General features: G+C 37.8%; 1 protein-coding gene across 1 annotated transcript in view; it reads right to left on the bottom strand.

Annotated features, from left to right (window-relative positions):
• Positions 1-22,200, bottom strand: part of cacna1sb (calcium channel, voltage-dependent, L type, alpha 1S subunit, b) — a 38,918-nt gene that overhangs the window by 4,264 nt on the left and 12,454 nt on the right. Inside the window, exons 11-42 of the mRNA XM_062998983.1 lie at positions 21,642-21,867; positions 21,331-21,538; positions 20,483-20,603; positions 20,187-20,301; positions 18,831-18,918; positions 18,658-18,727; positions 16,821-16,953; positions 16,108-16,237; positions 15,911-15,970; positions 15,703-15,809; positions 13,186-13,273; positions 12,984-13,091; positions 12,847-12,899; positions 12,578-12,724; positions 9,857-10,058; positions 9,088-9,246; positions 8,843-8,953; positions 8,667-8,750; positions 7,369-7,416; positions 6,799-6,825; positions 6,547-6,672; positions 5,504-5,569; positions 5,319-5,410; positions 5,078-5,237; positions 3,907-4,034; positions 3,723-3,819; positions 2,770-2,872; positions 2,126-2,227; positions 1,841-1,968; positions 1,607-1,729; positions 571-791; positions 15-79 (exon numbers count right to left, since the gene is read on the bottom strand). Of these exons, the coding sequence (XP_062855053.1) occupies positions 15-79; positions 571-791; positions 1,607-1,729; positions 1,841-1,968; positions 2,126-2,227; positions 2,770-2,872; positions 3,723-3,819; positions 3,907-4,034; positions 5,078-5,237; positions 5,319-5,410; positions 5,504-5,569; positions 6,547-6,672; positions 6,799-6,825; positions 7,369-7,416; positions 8,667-8,750; positions 8,843-8,953; positions 9,088-9,246; positions 9,857-10,058; positions 12,578-12,724; positions 12,847-12,899; positions 12,984-13,091; positions 13,186-13,273; positions 15,703-15,809; positions 15,911-15,970; positions 16,108-16,237; positions 16,821-16,953; positions 18,658-18,727; positions 18,831-18,918; positions 20,187-20,301; positions 20,483-20,603; positions 21,331-21,538; positions 21,642-21,867 (3,696 nt within the window). The remainder of the gene's footprint in view (positions 1-14; positions 80-570; positions 792-1,606; positions 1,730-1,840; positions 1,969-2,125; positions 2,228-2,769; positions 2,873-3,722; positions 3,820-3,906; positions 4,035-5,077; positions 5,238-5,318; positions 5,411-5,503; positions 5,570-6,546; positions 6,673-6,798; positions 6,826-7,368; positions 7,417-8,666; positions 8,751-8,842; positions 8,954-9,087; positions 9,247-9,856; positions 10,059-12,577; positions 12,725-12,846; positions 12,900-12,983; positions 13,092-13,185; positions 13,274-15,702; positions 15,810-15,910; positions 15,971-16,107; positions 16,238-16,820; positions 16,954-18,657; positions 18,728-18,830; positions 18,919-20,186; positions 20,302-20,482; positions 20,604-21,330; positions 21,539-21,641; positions 21,868-22,200) is intronic.

The following is a 22,200-nucleotide window of genomic DNA, read 5'->3' as shown; positions in this document are numbered from 1 at the left end:
TTTCTTATACTCACTTAAATCTTCAAATGATTGCTCTCTGGTTCCTACAGTCAGTGGGGACCTTCTCTCATATATAATACTGGAACAGATGATAAAATACAATGTAAATAGTTATTGCAAGCTTATCAGTCATTAAACCATAGCAAGCTCCCGGTGCAAGGCCAAGATCTCGCCTGTTACAGTCAAAGTAAGAGTTATCCGGAGAGAGTCACTCTGCTGGTAACAGCATCCTGGACTGGACTCACAAGTACAGAAGATGCATGGAGTTACATGAACCTAGCCATTGTGGGGTGGGGCATACATACATTAGTGTACCCTTAGCTGATTCCAAGTATGTATAATAAGAGGGTTGCATCAGAAAGGGCATCCAGTGTAAGGACTGCAATGTGGACAAATGGCCCACTGTGGTGACCCCTAAAGGTAGCACCCTAAAGGAATCATTTAGGAATCAAGGAGTCAGAGTCAAAAGTGTATAAGCACTTAAAAACGACAAACCTCACACTGCCATATTTCTGCAGTTGTGAGCCCTTTTAACAAACCCTAAACCATGTTGTAATATTACACACTCACTCATCTGAAAAGTTGGCATTGTTGTTGGTGGCGTTGGTTCTGGGTGGTATTCTAGGGAAGAACTCAGCATTATGAATAAAGACAGAGTTAGGAGGAGACTCCATTTCCTCTGGGCGAGTCTCAGAGAACTGCAGGGGTCGTTGACTTGTCTGCGCTGTAGTAGGGCTATTGGGCTCAGATGAGAAGGGGTCCACGTTGGTCCCAAAAAGTCCTCCAGTTCTCTGAATAGTCAGACATTAAGAAATAGTATTAATAAAAAAACATGGGAAGTAACAGACATGACTGTATTCCTATCTTTATTTGTTATTTTGTCCAATTTGCACTTACACTGATCAGCCATAATATTAAAAGCACCTCCTTGTTTCTGCACTCACTGTCCATTTTATCAGCTCCACTTACCATACAGGAACACTTTGTAGTTCTACAATTACTGACTGTAGTCCATATGTTTCTCTGCGTGCTTTGTTAGCCCCCTTTTATGCTGTTCTTCAATGGTCAGGACTCTCCCAGGACCACTACAGGACAGGTATTATTTAGGTGGTGGGTGATTCTCAGCACTGCAGTGACACTGACATGGTGGTGGTGTGTTAGTGTGTGTTGTGCTGGTATGAGTGGATAAGACACAGCAGCGCTGCTGGAGTTTTTAAACACCTCACTGTCACTGCTGGACTGAGAAAAGTCCACCAACCAGAAATATCCAGCCAACTGATGAAGGTCTAGAAGATGACCAACTCAAACAGCAGCAATAGATAAGCGATCGTCTTGCGGTCCTGTGGGGGCCCTGACCATTGAAGAACAGGGTGAAAGCAGGCTAAAAAAGTATGTAGAGAAACAGATGGACTACAGTCAGTAATTGTAGAACTACAAAGTGCTTCTATATGGTAAGTGGAGCTGATAAAATGGACAGTGAGTGTAGAAACAAGGAGGTGGTTTTAATGTTATGGCTGATTAGTGTATTTTAACACTTGCACTTAGTCTAACACGTGTCATGATGCATCTCTCAAAAGGATTTCTCAACACAATTTGTTCTTATTACCCTGTAGATGCCCTCCTCTCCTCCTGATATTTCTCTTTCCATCTCATCTTCAGCAATAAGGTCTCCTGAGATGGCACGGTAGAGTTCAGGAGCAGCTTCCTCCTCAATACTGCGCAGACCTGCCTGCACAAAAAATAAGGGACTTATTCCCATAATTAAAAGGAAATATTTGGGCATTAGGTATGCACAAACTTTTGATTATACTGTGTACGACAATATGAAAGGGTGCTGTACCTGAATCTCCGCTGCTCTCTTTTTACCAGGCCGGTAGCCATAGTACTCTTCCTGACGTTTCAAAAAACTACGAAAGTGATCCTGAATCACAAAGGTGGCGTAGAACTTTCCAACGGTGACTTCATCATCTGTATAATTACATAGCTCTCAATCAGAGGCAGAAAACTGTTCAAGCTTTTTAATCTGTGAGCAATCACTAAGTGTACTGCCACACCTAATCAGTAAACTAAATAATAATAATAAAGTATAAAAATGTAAATATATTTCTGTATGTGTGTTTCTCACCTCCAATAGGTGGAATGACCTGGTCCAGCAGTTTCATACTGGTCCGTTTCCAAATACTCTTAATGATGAGTCTCAATTCCTCATTAGCCTGCTCAAAGTTGCCTGATGGGACCAACAAGATAGTCAATAGGGATTACTTTTATGATATATATATTAATGTACAAACATTTTAAGGGGGCTACATATATATATATATATATATATATATATATATATATATATATATATATATATATATATATATATATAGAGAGAGAGAGAGAGAGAGAGAGAGAGAGAGAGAGAGAAAGAGAGAGAGATTATATTATAGTATGAGGATCTTTAAAAAGTTTCCGCACTTTTATATTTTTAGTGGAAACAGTGAGGGTGGGAGGAGGAGTAATTGGTCATGTCTGAGAGACTTTAGCACCATCTGATTTCCACCTTTTTGGACACTCGAAGAAGCTTTAAGGGGAAGAAGATTTTCATGTAATGATGAATGCTGATGGCATTAAACTGGTAAAACGCTGGAAAAAATGCATCGCAAAGGAAGGTGACTATTTATTTTAAAAAACAAATACATAACTTCTCTACATAGTGTTTAAAAAAGTGTGGAAACTTTTTGAAGAAAGCTCCGATTACTTCTTATCTTCAGAATTAGATACCTTCAGTTTTGATCTTCAGAGCTGTTCGGACCAAAGCAAACAATGTAGCATTGAAGGTGACTGTCCCATCACTGTTAAGGGGCATGTTCATTGAAATTAATCTCTGTAATAAAAAAAAATGAATTCAATCCAAGAAAGCCACTCCTGTGCAGAAATGTATTCAACAGTATCCAGAAATACATAATTTCTGTTTTTTTATGATTTAACTATACAGCCAAAAGTATGTGGACACCTCGTACAGTTATTGAATTGAGGTGTTTCAGCCACACTCATTGCTAACAGGTGTATAAAATTAATTATTTAAATGTACAGCATTTAGCAGATGCTTTTATCCAAAGTGACTTACAGTTGTGACTGAATACAGCCTAAGGTGCTCAGGTGGCAACTTGACGTGGTGGGGTTTGAATTGGTAACGTTCTGATTACTAGACCAGTAATGTAACTGCTGAGCTACTACTGCCCTTAATAAAATAAAGTTAAATGGAAGGCTAGGATAAAAACATGGTTTGCAGCCGCTCAGGTGGCGCAGAGGTAAAAAGTACGCTAGTGGACCAGAGTTGGAGTTTCGAATACATTGTATCGAATCTCAGCTCTGCCTTTCCGACTGGGCTGGGCAGCTGCATGAACAACGATTGGCTGTTGTTCATAGGGGTAAAAAGTTGGTTTGCCAAGTTTGGTGTGGAAAAAGTAGATAATCTTGTCCAACATTAGTGCCTGTCCTTAGACATTCACTTTTGAGGCACCCAGGTGGCGCAATGTGATATTCCTACAGCCTTTGCTCTAAAATCTAGTAAAAAGACTTCCCAGAAAGGCGTGAGCTGTTATAGCTGCAAAGGGAGTGGTGGTTAACTCCATATCAATGCATATGGTTATGCAAAACTCATGGTAAAACTCACGCATTGGTCATATAGTAAAGTTACCACTGATAGATATTCACCCATCAAACTGTCTCACCTTGCATGCTGAGCGATGTGGGCAAAATTTACCAAATCCTAACGGTGGCTGAATCCTTCGGAGAAGAGTCACTACATCCAGATGTTTAATTCTTCCCCTTTAAATGCAGAAAACAAGGGTTAGTAGTCATAAAATAACCAAAACATTAAATATCCATAACTGATAAAAAACAAAATTGACTCACGTAGCCTCAGGATCGTATTCTGCCCATATCTTCTTGAATTCATCCAGATGGTGTGGACCGAGAATAGACCAATCACGGGTCAGGTAGTCAAAGTTGTCCATTATGACTGCCACAAACAAATTGATAATCTACAAGCCAAAACAACATTTTATTTCACACTTAATAAATACGTCTGGCATTTCATTTTTAATCACTACAAATATTAGGATCTATTTACACTGATCAGTCATAACATTAAAACCACCTCCTTGTTTCTACACTCACTGTCCATTTTATCAGCTCCACTTACCATATAGAAGCACTTTGTAGTTCTACAATTACTGACTGTAGTCCATCTGTTTATCTACATGCTTTTTTTAACCTGCTTTCACGCTGTTCTTCAATGGTCAGGACCCCCACAGTACCACCACAGAGCAGGTATTATGTAGGTGATGGATCATTCTCAGCACTGCAGTTACAATGACATGGTGGTGTGTTAGTGTGTGTAGTGCTGGTATGAGTGGATCAGACACAGCAGCGCTGCTGGAGTTTTTGAAATACTGTGTCCACTCACTGTCCACTCTATTGGACACTCCTACCTAGTTGTACCACCTTGTGGATGTAAAGTCAGAGACAATCGCTCATCTATTGCTGTGGCTTGAGTTGGTCATCTTCTAGACCTTCATCAGTGGTCACAGGACGCTGCCCACTGGGCAGTGTTGGCTGGATATATTTTTGGTTGGTGGACTATTTTCAGTCCAGCAGTGACAGTGAGGTGTTTAAAAACTCCATCAGTGCTGCTGTGTCTTATCCACTCATACCAGCACAACACACACTAACACACCACCACCATGTCAGTGTCGCTGCTGTGCTGAGAATGATCAACACCCAAATAATACCTACTCTGTGGTGGTCCTGTGGGGATCCTGACCATTGAAGAACAGCAGAAGTTTGTAGAACTACAAAGTGCTCCTATATGGTAAGTGGAGCTGATAAAATGGACAGTGAGTGTAGAAACAAGGAGGTGGTTTTAATGTTATGGCTGATCGGTGTATATTGCTGAACATATTATTTGTTGTTGCTATAATTATGCCGTAAATCTCTATTTTATTAAGAAAATAAGAGAAGTTTAAGATTTAAGCAGTTATGTTCATAAGTTCAGAGTGATGGTAAACAATGACAGAAAACCTACCAAAAAGGAACAGAGCATGTTGAAACTCAAGAAGTAAAACACTGCAAAGTTAGTTCCACAGGTATTCTCTTCTCCGGGAGCATAGTCTGATTTCGGATCACAGAGTTTCCCAGACATACAGGCCAGCATGACCTTCGGCCACGCCTCTCCTGTGACACACCTTTAAAACCAAACAGAATCAACATGTGTCCTAATGTGCTAGATCTGAATTACAGTCATGTCAAGTAAAAGTCTGACTGACCGGTAAAGTATCAGAATGGCTTGTGGGAACGTCTGGAAATGGTTGTTGCGGTTGATCTCTGTGCCGTCCACTAGGGCAATCTTACCAAACACCTACAGAGAAATACAAATAAAATCAACAGATTAAGAAGTTAAAATGTAAACCTTTCGACGTGAATGTGGTGAATTAACCACAGAAAAGCTTACCTGCATCCCTATGACAGCATAGATGAAGAACAGCATTACTATAAGGAGAGCTATGTGAGGAAAAGCCTGAGGACATAAACAAATTCTATTAAAATTCTATTAAAAGTTATGTGATACAAGATCAAAGAAAATGAATGTTACGGACCAATACCCATACAGAGTATTGGATCGGTGCCAGCCCTAATTAATACAAAAAGTCAATTAATCAATCAATTACTTAATTAGTATTTATTAACTGCAGTTGGGTGCCAACTGGCCACTCAGTGCAAGGCAAGAATACCCAGTTTTCCAGGACCTATGTTGCCATCACTCTATTAACTAAAGCCTGCATCACTAATCATTCAGAATCTATGCTCAGTCTATTTTTTTTTTTTTTTTTTAGCAAAGCCAAGTAGTCTTCTGCTGCTGGAGACCCGGATTGCATCCGAGGAGGGTATATCTGCCTGACACACACTCCCAATGCATGCGCATATTTCAGTGGCCAGTCTCGCACACAGAGAGTCACATGCTGATCCCCAGGTGCCTTGGGTTACTAACCAGGGTACTTGCACAGCGTTGAAGACCCCACCCATTTTTTAATCCGGTCTTTTCTTACCTAGAAGACTAGTGGCCAATTTTGTCTGCCAGTTGTGTTTGGCAGTGGGCGCCCAGCCAACCGGTAGCGGAGCTGAGAATCGAACTTAAAGAGTTCAGAATCTCAGCTGAATTGATATTCAAAATGTTAATTAACTGTTGCCTACATCATTGCAATCTGCTAGGGTCCTGTAGAAACACAATAGCTAAAAACCATGAAACACCCTTCACTATGCTTTATAGCTTGGAGGAGATATTGCTGTTGCGGTGTCAAATGTGTCTAATAAAGTTTTTAGGAAGTGTACAAAGTGTTTACAAATTGTATGCCGTACCAGCACAACAACAACTACCACGTCATTTGTCATTTGTAATACTATACCTGTGAGTTTGGAGCACCTAATGAATTAGGAACTGAATGTAGACATTTTATCTGCATCCTGTGTATCAGAATCTAAACCAAAATCATTTACCTGGAAGGACTTAATGAAGGTCCACAGCAGGTTGCGAATACCCTCAGAGCGGTTCAGCAGTTTTATGAGACGCAATACACGGAAGAGTCGAAAGAAGGTGATTGAGACCCGAGCATTTTCTTCATACTGTGAAGGAGTGGAATTGCAGAATGGTAATTAAATATATAATATATATAATATAATAAATAAATCTGGCACTTTAGCATTAATAATAAGATCCAAACTTGCAGCAAAAAAACATAGAAGACTCACAGCAATGGTTTGCATTTTATTTGTTTCCTGAAAAGTAACAGTAAAAATAATTATAAAATAATAAAAGTAATTATTTCCATTCAAAGTATTATAATATGTTTTTTCACAGCAGACAGTTAACATAATCCATTCAATATAAATTAAAATACAGTAATTAACAATTTTATTAATTTTAAGGTGCACTCTTGTACATGCAAAAACAGCTTTTTAATTGGGTTTTAAATGAATTTTAAGCACATTAACGTCACAATCAGTGTTTTCACTACTATCTTTTACCATGTTGAGTAAGAATACGTAAAATGCAGTTAATTAGAAACTCAAAATGCAATGGATGAGAAATAAAAATGCATTTCAATCCTTTATTACTGATAGTGACTAAGTACATTTAGAAGCAGTTAACCTGAACATTTCACAGCATCTTTGCAATAACATGTTAGCTTAACTATAACAAGCCTTTATGCTCTTTTGTTTTTCTTTGCTTTGCTGTAAATGACTTGTGTGTACCAAGTGAACCATGGTCAGTAAATCTGCTCACACAGCAAGGCCCATGCAGTGTGGATTGATATTTACATCACAGCCTTGGAGGCAGTACAGTCCACCACTTGACTCCAAAGCAGCCTGTAGAAAAACAATAATTGATATTTACATAAAAAAGGGGTTTCTGCTGTAAACGTAATTATGGATACCAACATATCACAAAGGGACGTGTGTAAGAGCAAAATATAAAATCCAAGAAACAAATCTGAAATGGGTCACTGTGTAACAGTAAGAGATTAACATGACAGGTAGGGCTAAATAAAGCTTGTATTTTCTAATAATGGCAATTTAGAAGAGCACTAATTTACTAAATGGTGTGAGTGTAAAAACAAAACATTAACAATGATGAATTAGTAAAGAATTTTATCTTAAAAAAGGGCTAGTACTGATCTGATGCTAATTCAACACAACGGCGTTATTGTGTAGCTACATATCCCACATTTATTTATTTTGATAAATCCAAAAACAAAGCATTTTGGGTACTTTTAATTTACTATAATTTAGTATTTGTTTTACAATATTGAGAAGCAAAAGAAGCTGCTCCTCTCACTTTATGTAGAAAATGCAAACATGAAGATGCTGTATCCTAAATTACACACTACCCTAGTAAATATGTGTACTAATTAGTGTAATATCAGTGCTGTTGGTACACACTATATGTAGCATTTATTATACAGCTAAAACTCTTGTTAATGTGGTGCTGGGTGTAGTACAGTAAAATAGCAATTTTATCCACATTCTATTAAAAACATATTACATTAGTTAGAAATAAAGCATTTTATCACTAACAGAGGTAACTTAGGGTTAGGGCAGTGTAGGCTTTGTGGTTAAAATACTGGAATCTTGATCAGTGTGTCAAGCACCATCCTTGCCATGCCAATTTGTGAGTGTTAGGCCCCTGAACAAGGCATTTAACCCTCAACTGAGGCCCCTGAACAAGGCATTTAATTCTCAACTGCTTGTATTGAAATTGGTCACAATTTTAAGTCACTTTGGATAATAGCGTAACTTCACTGCTGTTCTTTAGCTGTAAATGTAGGCTGTACTTTTTAAGTGCTTTCTACAGTTTATAAAAAAAAAATCTTCCACCAACATGCAACAAATAAGACTAAACAAATAATTCTTTTACATTGATCTTAACTGTATAGGTTTCTTTAAAAGAAGCCTATTAACTGCAAGCATTATCCATTAAAATATTCAAGAACATTGAAACTTTTCTCCTCTGAATTCTCCTCTGATTTAAATGTAAAATACAGACATTTCAGAGATTTTGCTACTTGTCTGAATAATCAGTTGTTGTAGGTGTAATAATAAATGACTTTGGTACTCACATCAACCTGACTCAGTACAACATCTACAATGCTCCCGATCACAATAAGGAAATCAAACACATTCCAAGGATCTCCAAAGTAGCCCTACAGTACAAAGGGTAGCGAAATTAAAGCAACTCCTTCAGTAAGTATTATGGCAGTTATTATGTGTGTAAAATAAGTAACTGTAGTTTTACCTTTGCTTTGAAGGCAATAAGCTTGAGGATCATCTCAATTGTGAACAGGACTGTGAAGATGACGTTAAGAATGTCTGACAGTTTAGTTATGTGGTCAGACTGATTACAGTGCTACATTACAAAACACAAATAAAGCAAATAAGTTCATAAGAAGTTCATTTAAGATGGAACAAAAGAAATTAAAACAAACAACATACTGTATACTTTATACAGGTTTTACTAAGCATGATAGAAAAAGCACATACCTGCATTCCTAGACACAATGTGTTGAGTATGATGAGAAGGAACATAAGATACTCAAAATAGCAGGAGGTTACCAAGTACCAAAACTGGTACTGGAAAGGGTTCTTAGGGATGTAGTTGCGGAGGGGCCCAGCCTTCAGAGCATACTGGACACACTGACGCTATAGTGAAAAGTTCAAAAACACCATGTAGATCACTAGATTTATATATAAAATCTCTAAAAATGGCCAGTGCAGCCAAAATTAAACAAGTTTTAAAGTCACCTTCTTGTCTTCTTATTTGAGACTAGTCTTTAAGAGCTAAGCCTGATCTTATTACATTATTACATTTTTGTGAAATGCTGACATGGCATGCATTACTGTATAGACTTCACTCACTCACTCACTTTCTTAACCACTTATCCAATTAGGGTCGTGGTGGGGAGGGGGTGCTGGAGCCAATCCCAGCTTTTCAATGGGCGCAAGGCACACAGTAACACCCTGGACAGGGCGCCAGTCCATTCCAGGGCAGACACACATACACCCCCCCACACACACACCCATTCACCTATAGGGCAATTCCTCACAGAGAAAACCCACGCAGACATGGGGAGAACATGCAAACTCTGCACAGAAAGGACCCGGACCACCCCGCCTGGGGATCGAGCACTGTGAGGTGACAGTGCTACCCACCGAGCCACCGAGCCACCGTGCCACCCATAACTAGACTTTTCATTTAAAAATAATTTAAGGATTTAATCGTGTTCCAGTGTCATACACAAAAGTACGGTACCTGGTTCTTGTCCAGCTCACAGTTTTTGTACTCCTGCTCTCCCTGCTCTCGGAAAGTAACAATCACAAAGCCAACAAAAATGTTCATCATAAAGAAAGCAATGATAATGATGTAAATGACGAAGAACATGGAGATGTTCACACGGTTGTTATATACGGGGCCTCTGTCTTCAGCATCTGAGTCGATGGCTTTATAAAGTAACCTGTGATCAAGAAGCAATTAAAATGATAAGGATTAATAAACATCTGTCAGCTGTTCTTGGCCACATTAAAAGCTCATTAGAACTACAACTGGCTTAGAGGTTGTACACTTGACATATATTTTATGGCCATAAGTTTACGAACACAAAAACGTCACATTTAAAACCATAAGCATTAATTTTTGCTGCTACTGTTCTCTGCCATTTAGTCACAGTATCATTCACGAGGTTGGGCACTGACTGGTATTAAGGCCTGAAAGTTGTTGATAAGGTTAAGGTTAAGGTTTTGTGAAGGCAAAAAACATTTCTTGGTAAGATGTCAGTGGTAGTATAATTATAGTTTATTAAGGTGATCCTTTAAAAAACGACAAGAATAATCACTTGAAACATCAAGGTACGATGCAGTAGAGTTTAGCAGGACAGTGTTTTTATTAGTCCTGTGAATTGACTAACCATGAGTCTTAATTTCCTCCTCCATATATGTGTTGTGTTTTTGTTTGTTTTAACAAAATGTTGGGAGTTGCTGAGCAGTGCTTTAATGCAGTGGAGGTGCCAAGGTGCATCAGGAGAGTCCAGAAATATTGACCAGTCATGAATTGAGAAGCAGAACAGTCCAGATGCTGGACTAAGCAGATGTACATCTTTTTTTGTAAGCTTACTGTCAGTTTAAGATCCAAACAGATTAGCATAGACTTACATTAATACGTGCTTTTTATTTATGGTAAAAGAGTGGTCCATTGAATTTTATACTTTATACATCTATTAATAATGGTTGGGCTGAAAAAGCAAAAATGAGAAGTATATACAGTGTATCACAAAAGTGAGTACACCCCTCACATTTCTGCAGATATTTAAGTATATCTTTTCATGGGACAACACTGACAAAATGACACTTTGACACAATGAAAAGTAGTCTGTGTGCAGCTTATATAACAGTGTAAATTTATTCTTCCCTCAAAGTAACTCAATATACAGCCATTAATGTCTAAACCACCGGCAACAAAAGTGAGTACACCCCTAAGAGACTACACCCCTAAATGTCCAAATTGAGCACTGCTTGACATTTTCCCTCCAAAATATCATGTGATTTGTTAGTGTTACTAGGTCTCAGGTGTGCATAGGGAGCAGGTGTGTTCAATTTAGTAGTACAGCTCTCACACTCTCTCATACTGGTCACTGAAAGTTCCAACATGGCACCTCATGGCAAAGAACTCTCTGAGGATCTTAAAAGACGAATTGTTGCGCTACATGAAGATGGCCAAGGCTACAAGAAGATTGCCAACACCCTGAAACTGAGCTGCAGCACAGTGGCCAAGATCATCCAGCGTTTTAAAAGAGCAGGGTCCACTCAGAACAGACCTCGTGTTGGTCGTCCAAAGAAGCTGAGTGCACGTGCTCAGCGTCACATCCAACTGCTGTCTTTGAAAGATAGGCGCAGGAGTGCTGTCAGCATTGCTGCAGAGATTGAAACGGTGGGGGGTCAGCCTGTCAGTGCTCAGACCATACGCTGCACACTACATCAAATTGGTCTGCATGGCCGTCACCCCAGAAGGAAGCCTCTTCTGAAGTCTCTACACAAGAAAGCCCCCAAACAGTTTGCTGAAGACATGTCAACAAAGGACATGGATTACTGGAACCATGTCCTATGGTCTGATGAGACCAAGATTAATTTGTTTGGTTCAGATGGTCTCAAGCATGTGTGGCGGCAATCAGGTGAGGAGTACAAAGATAAGTGTGTCATGCCTACAGTCAAGCATGGTGGTGGGAATGCCATGGTCTGGGGCTGCATGAGTGCAGCAGGTGTTGGGGAGTTACATTTCATTGAGGGACACATGAACTCCAATATGTACTGTGAAATACTGAAGCAGAGCATGATCCCCTCCCTCCGGAAACTGGGTCGCAGGGCAGTGTTCCAGCATGATAATGACCCCAAACACACCTCTAAGACGACCACTGCTTTATTGAAGAGGCTGAGGGTAAAGGTGATGGACTGGCCAAGCATGTCTCCAGACCTAAACCCAATAGAACATCTTTGGGGCATCCTCAAGCGGAAGGTGGAGGAGCGCAAAGTCTCGAATATCCACCAGCTCCGTGATGTCGTCATGGAGGAGTGGAAAAGCATTCCAGTGGCAACCTGTGAAGCTCTGGTAAACTCCATGCCCAGGAGAGTTAAGGCAGTTCTGGGAAATAATGGTGGCCACACAAAATATTGACACTTCAGGAACTTTCACTTAGGGGTGTACTCACTTTTGTTGCCGGTGGTTTAGACATTAATGGCTGTATATTGAGTTATTTTGAGGGAAGAATAAATTTACACTGTTATATAAGCTGCACACAGACTACTTTTCATTGTGTCAAAGTGTCATTTTGTCAGTGTTGTCCCATGAAAAGATATACTTAAATATCTGCAGAAATGTGAGGGGTGTACTCACTTTTGTGATACACTGTACATACAGAAGGCCAAGTCGTGCAGAATAATTTACCAAAATAAGACATAGGACACCATTCCACCTTATACTTACTCTGGCCAGCCTTCAAATGTAGACACGGTAAAGAGGGCGAGCATGGCTTTCAGCACATTGTCAAAGTTAAAGTCGTAGTTAACCCACTGACGCTGACTAATTTCTGTGTCTTGAAGGCTGTTCTGCACATGTTTGATAAACGATCCCCTGGTTAAAAAAACACATCACACTTTTATTAAAACCATTCTCAATAGCTCAGGCACTTTTAAGAATTGGGGAAAGTAAAGTAAATAAAATATCAGAAAAACAAATGCAACTGTTGTACTCACTGGCATTCCACTTCTGTCATTTTTAATGGATCAGTACAGGAGTAAAACATGCCCTTTAAGAAAAATTATCAAGCAGGATTACTACCAATTCCTTTTAATAATATGAGAATGAACATAGCAAGAGATCAAAATCTTACCTTGAAAAGCTGGACACCAATGCAAGCAAACATAAAGTTTAAGAGCAAGGTGACCAAAATGATGTTACCAATTGTTTGAATAGCTACAAACACACACTGGACCATATGCTGCCAAACAGAAACAATATTTCAATATTTCAAGCAAATATGCAATAATAAAAAATAATAACATATTTCATATATTTTACCATGGTTACCTTACCTTTACTCGCTTGGCTCTGTTGATTGCCCTGAGTGGCCTCAGAACTCTTAGCACCCTGAGAATCTTTACAACAGAGATAGCACTGGACCTACATAAGACAAATGAAACATTAATTTCTCAGCAAAAATGATTAACAAGATTATTTAGGATTTAATTCGTTTTGAAAGAGGTTCCAGAAACATGAAGCCAGCCTATGGATTTTCTGAGAGCCTAGTACACTGTTAGCCCGGACTTTATATCTAATCAAACATTTTTAGTACAACTTACATAAATTATTTAAGTTTTTTTGCTCTACTAAAAAATGCAGAGTACAATGTACTCATTTGAGTACACATTTAAATGTGCTAAAAGATTTAAGTTTACTAAACAAAAAAAAATACTTTTCTATCAGATTAACTTAAAAAAGTTAAGTTAAGGTAATTAAACAGAAAAACGCCACCATTTACGTGTAAGCCCGCCTTTTTTCAGCTTGCTGTTGGTGAATCAGGCAAAAATGATTTTCTTGTGTTCGGGTAGCCATTTGTTTTAACTTTTGTAACCTGTTGTTGCAAATTACTTTTTACTTTTCATTTAAGGCTTTTTGCAAAAGTAAACTTGTCTTTTGTGAAGTGGAACCTTTGTTAAACTAAATGGACAAACATTTTCTCACTCATTATGCTATTTTTGAGTAGCATGTACAGTACACCAGTCTGATGGGACTTTTTTATCTTCCATCCAATTTTGGTAAGTGTTGTACTTTACTTAACAATTTTGTTTAAAATAAATTATCTTAATGTTGACACTAAATAAATAATCAAACAGCGCTGCTTTATTTGACGTATACGTATACGAAGCAAAGAGTGTGCTGGCTTGCTTTATTTTAATCCTTAAATGAATGGTATTAATGTTGATATTAATACTTCTGTTTCTTGTTTCTTTGTTTTGTTTTAGAGAGCTGCAGCCAAACGTTAAGAAATCAGCTTGCTGTGTGAAACTGAGTACAGGTTCATGGTTACTGTAAGAGCTTGTTTCATCAGAACTTTATATACAGTTTGTACAGTTTTTAAGATGTTTTCTTGACATATTGTATTTTAAGTAAATACTTCTGAAGTGAAATAAAGAAAATTAATTTTATTATTCTGTCTGTTTTTCTATAAACAGTTCTAATTGATATTTAAAACGTAATTAACATGAAAACTAAGAAGAAATCAATAATTTTGTCCATTGAGCTCAAGATAATAAGTAGAATTATTGGGAAAATAAGTTGGTATAACCAAAAAAAAAAAGTTTGATCAACTTGCCTTTTAGGTGTAATAACAATGTTTTAAGTTATGCTAACTCAAGTTTTCATTATACATTACTTAACTTTTTTAAGGCAACCGGTTTCCTAAAATTTTTTAAGTAGATTGAACTTATCCGGGCTTACAGTGTGGTTGTAGCTTTTAACTAACATTAGTGCTGATGGAACAATGAGAACAACTATGGATTATCAATGTACAATTAAATTTGATGGCTGAAGCTGATCTACAGGCAGCTTATTGAATAAGAAGACTTGATCTGAATGTTACACATGTTAAACACATGCTCACTCCCGGGTCATTGTTATTATGGTTTATTTAATCTTACTACTTACACAGCATTTTCTCAAAGTTTATTTATTACCATTTGTTAGCCATGAGTGTCACCACATTTTTTCAAACTGTAGCACCAACAGCATGAGGCAGCTGAACTTGCTTGGAGGGGAACACTAATGCCCAACCTTTATACAAAAGCGTACTCATGCTTTGCACTACTCAGATATCAGAAGGAATTAGGCTCATTTCAACATCTGGCCATAGATGACTACTACACTGACACAGCCTATATAAGTTATCTGAAGATAACTTTAAGATTAGTGTTATGTAGTTGTGCTATACCCTCCTATGTGTACTAGCAGATATTACTAGTCCGAAATTTTGTACATGTCAAAACTCCATGGCATTAATGAAAACTGCATTGTAATTTGTAAGTACAGTGGTACCTTGTAACTCAATGTCCCCTAAACTCAAAATCTTTGAAACTCAACACCCTTCATCGAGAAATTTGTACCCTTAAACTCAACGTTTCCTTTAAACTCAACGAGTTCAGTTTGTTTTAAAAAATTTTTAAATTAACAGTGAATAGTCACTTTGTTTAGCGCTCAGACTGAGCGTTGCGATAAAACGTCATCAAGGTGTGCATATGAGACGAAACTGCATTTGTGTGGAATAACCATCAAATTCACTCTGAAAGTTCCACATGTATCTGTGTTTAGCTGAATTTCACTTTTAAACTTGTGTTAAAGCTTGGGGTTCTGAGAAATTGTAAGAATCAGCTTTTCATTTCAGTGTTATTTTCATTGTATAAGTGTCAAAAACAACCCCATTATTTTACATTAGCCTAAAATATATGCAAGTCCACAGGACCATGGAATGCATTAACAGGTTTTCCATACATACGCTGAGTTTTAAGGTACCACTGTAATCATTTTTAAAAAATAAATAAAGATTATTTACTCACTCCATTCCCATGGACATGAGGGAAACAACAACAACGATGAGATCCAAGATATTGAAGGCATTTCGGCAAAAAGAACCCGTGTGCAGGAAGGCACCATACACTGTCATCTGAATCAGGGCATTAAACAGACACACATTTCATTCTTATTACAGAGCAGCAGGTAATTTGACAACAGTTTAATTGTGTTTTTTTAAATAAAGTACCTTACCTTAAGCACAATCTCAATAGTGAACACGGTGGTGAAGACAATATCAGCATAAGCTAAAATCTAGTCAGATATAGATAACGATCAGAGATATTCATTATTAACATGTTATTTAAATAAAAGACAGATAGTTCTATACGTTTCTAATAACTGAAGTGCTGATACTGTTAAAAGAGTAAAGAGATTTGAGTTTTTGCTACCTGGTTTCTGAATGATTTAGGGTCGATGGGATCCTCAGCAGCTAAAGAGATGCTGCTGAGGAGGATGAGAAGGAGGATGAAGTTGGTGAAGGGGGTTGCATTGATTGCCCTGTGGCACAGCTTACGGAGCCTGACAGCATAACACAACAGAATTTGATAATGGAGAATGCAATTTAGTTACACAAATACCAGAACTGGTGGAAATTACATGCAGTTGAGTAACAATATTTATATTACCAGGTCTATACTTTTTTTTTTTTTTTTCTATTTTATTTATGCATTTTCTCTCATTTTCTCCCCAATTTAGTGTAGTCAGTTTGCTCTTTTGCTGCTGGGGGATCCCCGATTGCAGTCGAGGTGGGTATATTGCTGCTCATGCCTCCTCTGACCTGCGCACAGCCCTTAGCAGAACCCTTTTTCACCTATGCACTCTGCACAGGCGTCTCTCTATCTGCTAAATCAGGGTCCCTATACAGCGTTTGAAGACCCCACCCACATAGTCCGGTCATCCCGCCCTAGCAGAGACGTGTCTGCTGCAGGCACTGCCTGCTATGCCCGCTAGATGGCGCCCAGCCGACCGGTGGCAATGCCGAGAATTCATGATGGATTAATAAAATCTGGCAAACAGTGTCAAATCATCATCATCAGCATCTTCTCTCAGTTCAGTCTGTGGTAGAGATGTCTAGCCATAATGACTTTAAGTGGGCACTTACTTGTTCTGTGGACCAAAAATGAAGAAGGAACTCGCTTCAGGCATGGGCACTACTGTCTCTTTTAGCTGCAGATCAGCCATGGGCCTGGGCCTTGGAGTGGGTGGGATTTCTGGCTCTTCTTCCTCATCATCACCTGAGTCATAGAGATAAATTAATGAAACCAATAGAACCAATAGACTTTTATCATTAAAGGATTTATTCAATCAGTACAACATGTCTCCTTGTAATGAAAAACTAAAAACCCAATCAAAATAGAAGCCATAAAAAATACATTTAAAAGAAGTAGTTCTGGGAACCCTTAGTCTGTAAAATGCATCCTTTCAGAGGGAGGAATTGAAGGATGTGTGTTGCCAACATAGGTGTTTAAATTTTGATACACACTAATACCAGATAACCAGAAAAACCAAAAAGCAAAATAACTTTTTTTTTTTTTTTTGCTTTATTGTTCTAAGAAGTGGTAGGATTGTGCACCAGATAAAGTATAGAACCAAAGTCATGGGTATTTTGGTCTCTTTCTACTTTTTAGAAACATGTATAAGATATATTGGCTGCTCTAAATTGCATCTAAATTTGTTATGTCCTATGATGAGTTTGTGCCCTGTTAGGACTGTATTCTTGCCTTGTACTCAGAGTTTCCACCATGATCCCTATCAGAGTAAGTGGTTACCAAAGATAATTTATTAAATAAATGAAAGAATGTGAAGTTTCAGTGTTCAAAAGCTGGTTAAATTACATAAGTTTGTTAGGACAATATTTTATTTGTTTCATCAACTCTTTATAAGGTTTTTTAATATGTAACAGAGAGGTAACAGGAGCTACAAGATAAACTAAAAATAATATTTTGGGCATTATTGGCAGTGCCTGCAGCAGATACTAACTGGCCACCACATCTGCAGGGTGGGGGCCGGAGTATGTGTGGGTGGGTGGGTCTTCATACACTGTGTAAGGACCCTGATTGGCGGAAGAGACGCCTGTGCAGAATGCATGGGCGAGAAGGATGGCTATGCACGTGTCGGAAGAGGCGTTTACAGAGACGTGCTCTCCTCGGATGCAATCTGGTATCTCTCAGCAGCGGAACACAAAATTGAATATGCAAATCAGGAGGAAAATTGGGAGAAAATGCATTTAAAAAAAAAAATTTTTTTTATAAGCGATCAGTTTTTTATTTGATCATAACATTTAAACAAATGCAAATCTAAGCAAATAAATCCTTCATACCTGCCTATTTAATCTGTGCTTGAATGTGAAGGGTTAGATTAAAGAAGTGCGCCCAGTGCTGGCAGTAAACAATGTCAAGCTATATATACATTCTGAGAGGGCTTGATAACAGTGTTTCTGAGAGAACAATTTCAAATGACAGAAAAATTAACCAATCAGATCATCCCTTTAAATGGGCGGGCTTTGTTATGGCAAACTTTATGGGTGTAATATCAAATTACAAGCAATGGTTTACACACGGATATGTTTAGCACATGGACAAGTTTAAGTATAGTGAGGTCGTGGTGGCCCGTCTGGGGTGAATTCCTGCTAGGCATCCAGTGTTTCAGTGGAAACTGCCATGATCCACTGCCACCATGACCAGGATAAAGCAGAGATAAAAATGCTAAAGAAATAAAATAACATTCTCCATGGCTTATACTATGTGAAAAATGGCAGCACAAATGATGTAACACAATCCCATAAAAGTACCAAACAAGTACAGAGCTAATATTAAGTGTTACTTTTAATAGTTTAGCTAGGCTTGCACCTTAGCATCACCTAACATAGAGCAATACTGTATCACGTCCTGAGAAACCAATAAATAGACAGCTCCGAAATACTATTTTTGTTGCTTTACCTGGAAAGTCAGCGGGGGGAAAGGGATCTTTCACCTCTTTCACGTTTGATTCAAACTCATCCACTTTAAGCTGCAACAAGATAAAAGCAAGGTGATAATATGGTAAGATTGTGAATATATCTTACATTCTATTTGGTTTAGTACAGCAGTGCTTCATGAGGTGCTGGTTGTACCTTGGCGGTTGTGGGCATGGGTTCAGTCTTGTGTTTGCTTTTTACCACCATAGCTTTTTCCTCATCACTCTTATGTGGATGGGATTGTCTGAAGGAAGATATTTCATTGCATAATATTGTAAGACACTTTGAGGAACAATATTCACAGTTTTACCATATTATTCATATCTGTAACAATTATAACAAACAATTAATTCAACATTGCAAGCCCCCTCTATACAGGTATATTGTGGACCTGCTGAAAACATTGTACAGTTGCTGGAGCAATTAATAAACATAAACCATGTATTTTTAAAGACTTTTAGTCAAATGTATTTGCTAATTAATATGTAAATAATTATTATTTAATAGTAATACTTTTTAGAAGAACAAATTGTGGTGAAATGTTTTATATGTGTTAGATCATCTATCTTATACTTTGGAAAAATACGTAGGTAAAACCTGATCTCTGAAAGAACAGAACTCTAGAAACAACAGCTATAGCTAAACAGCAATGCATTAAGAGAATTTATCCTTGCCATGAATGTAGAGCTGACAGTTATAAGAGCCTTAGACATACAGCAGTTACTGTTTAGTAAATAATTGTTCACTATTTTGTATTGTTATTGATTTCAGTTAGTAAGAGGTAGATTTAGTGAAGTTTCAGTACTAGTTTCTGCATTACCATGAAATATTTAATGACACTAGGCATGAGGCAGGGGAATAAAACTATATAAGTTAACATGAAGTGTTTTAGAAATGTCAAATTATTTATGTTGAAATACTTGAGTGTAAAGTTTTTATTTGATTATAAACAGTACTTGTAAATACTATGTTTCTGTACTCTGTTAGGTTAGGAGTGCAAAACTCCACACTTTAGTTTTAGGGCATGAAAATCCTTTATTGATATGGTTTGTGGGCTTTATACCACAGAAAGAATTAAAGACTTTGTAGAGTTTGTAGAACTTGTTGAGAGTTTTTATATGCTTAATAATGTCAGTTTACTTGTCATGATAGCTAAGACCTCTTTTTCTGTCTCAACTCTCTGTCTGTTTTGGCATAAGGTCTTAGTAAGTGCTATATAATAAATACATGGTGTTTTACTGTCTGAAGACGTGTTTGTGGTGCAGGTCATGGTCACTGTGATTATATATTTATTTTTGTGTATTTTAAGTGTGTTTTTTATTCATATTACAAATAAAATGTCTGCTTGTAATTAACTACTTTTCCTAAACTATTTTATTTATACTACTTAAACTAATTTAAACTAATTTTCCATTTTTTATTAGTGCTGAAAAACATACAGTAATCACAGTATTCTAAAGATGTGGTTGATCAAGATTGAAAACCAGTGATGTGCTTTTGCTTCATTCTTACCTCATGAGCTTCTTCCTAGCTTTCTCCTCTTCCTTCTCTTTTTGTGCTGAGGAAAGACTCTCAGCTTCAGTAAGGTTATCCACAGCAATGGCCAGGAACACATTCAATAGGATGACTGACCATGCCAGCTAAGGAAAACTTTAGAACACATAATTTTTTAATTGAAATAAAAATAAATCTTAACCATTTTTACCAAATTTTTGCACTTTGAAATTCTGGACAACTGGAGTATTAATTTATTCATCGTAAACTTTAATGTAATACATGTCAGACTGACATACAAATCAGAAGGATACAGTTTCCACAGACATACAGGATGATGAAGTAGATGCAGACAAGAATTCCTGGTAAAGATGGTCCACCATGAGCCATGATACCATTGTACATAATGGTATCCCAGTCTTCTCCAGTCAGGACCTGAAAATGCAAAAGTAAAAAATGATGCTAGCAAACAATCAACCTGGTCAGTTTAGATGAGATCCTTAAACTGTGGTACCTGTGACTACCACTGTTGGTGCATAAAGCAACCCCAGTTGTTACTCTAAATGTTATAAATAAATGATAGACAGTAGATTTATGATATAAACACTCACCATTAATTAACACTGTGTATTAAAAGTATAATTATTTTAACAGTAAGTCCAGCAAGCAATACTAAATATATAGATTAAGTAAAATATAATACACTTATTAATAAATATATAAATATGGTTTTTCTTCTGACTGCTGCCTTATCTTTTAGGGGTCGCCACAGTAAATCATTCTGATTAGTATACAAGAAGTGGCACAGTTTATGCTGGATGCCCTTCCTATTGCAACCCTCCCTATTTTTATCTGGGCTTGGGACCAGCATTGAAAACACTGACAATGGCTAGGCTATTCACCCACTTCCTCCTTCCACTACCCCCTGCCTACAGACATACCCAACCATGTATATGTAGATGCATTATCAGCCAACCCATGATCTCTGCAGATGCTGTTTTTCTTTTTTTCCACTTAAAAATGGCCTCGTATGTATGGTGCTTAAACTTTCCACATTTTTAACTGGTACCAAAATGTTAAAAACCAATCCACCACTGAAAGATTTCTTACTACTCCTGATTATTATCACTGATCTGATGAGTGTTATGAGAGCTGCGAGCACCTGGAACACAGTGATGAGAGCGTGTGGGAAATTATCAAAGTTGCTGCGCTGAATGGGTCTGTCAGGGAAATTAAATTTGCCTCCAAAGACTTGCATGCCCAGGAGAGCGAAGATGACAATGAAGAGGAAGAGCAGGAGGAGAAGGCAGGCGATGGAGCGTATTGAATTTATCAGGGAGGCGATAAAGTGACTGAGAGATGTCCAGTGCCTGAGATTCAAAACAGAAATAGTTCAGAAAAATACATAATAGTACAAAGGGGGAATGAATCAGCCTTGAATCACCTCCTGATGTCTGCAGTGAATAGACTTACTTTGTGACCTTCATCAGACGTAACAGTCGAATGCACCTCATCACAGAGATGCCCAGTGATGTCATCACGTCTGCCTCAACCAGGATGATCTCCAGTAATCCCACAGTGACAACGAAAAAGTCAAACCGGTTAAAGATGGACATAAAATAGGCACGTAGGCCAAAGGCGTACATCTTCATCACCATCTCAATCGCAAAGCATGTGAGCAGAATCTTATTGGCAATATCTGCAATAGCACAAACATGTGAGAAAAACATGATGAGGATGAAAAATCTGGGTTTCTTCTATTATTTCATAGAACAGATATCAGAAAACAATAGCTGTGATGGGAAACAAGGATTATTATAGTAACACTAAATACAGTCGTACCTTGTAACTCAACGTCCCCTAAACTCAAAATCTTTGAAACTCAATGCCCTTTGTCAAGAAATCTGTACCTTAAACTCAACATTTCCCTTAAACTCAACATATTCAGTTTGTTTTTTTAAAAATTTATTTATTTAACTTCAAATTAACAATGAACAGTCGCTTTGTTCAGCGCTTGACTTGAGCGGTGCGG

Source organism: Trichomycterus rosablanca, chromosome 7 (assembly GCF_030014385.1).
Source record: "Trichomycterus rosablanca isolate fTriRos1 chromosome 7, fTriRos1.hap1, whole genome shotgun sequence".
NCBI classification, from domain to species: domain Eukaryota; kingdom Metazoa; phylum Chordata; class Actinopteri; order Siluriformes; family Trichomycteridae; genus Trichomycterus; species Trichomycterus rosablanca.
Note: the sequence above shows the minus strand (reverse complement) of the source record. Positions and strands in the feature narration are given on the sequence as shown.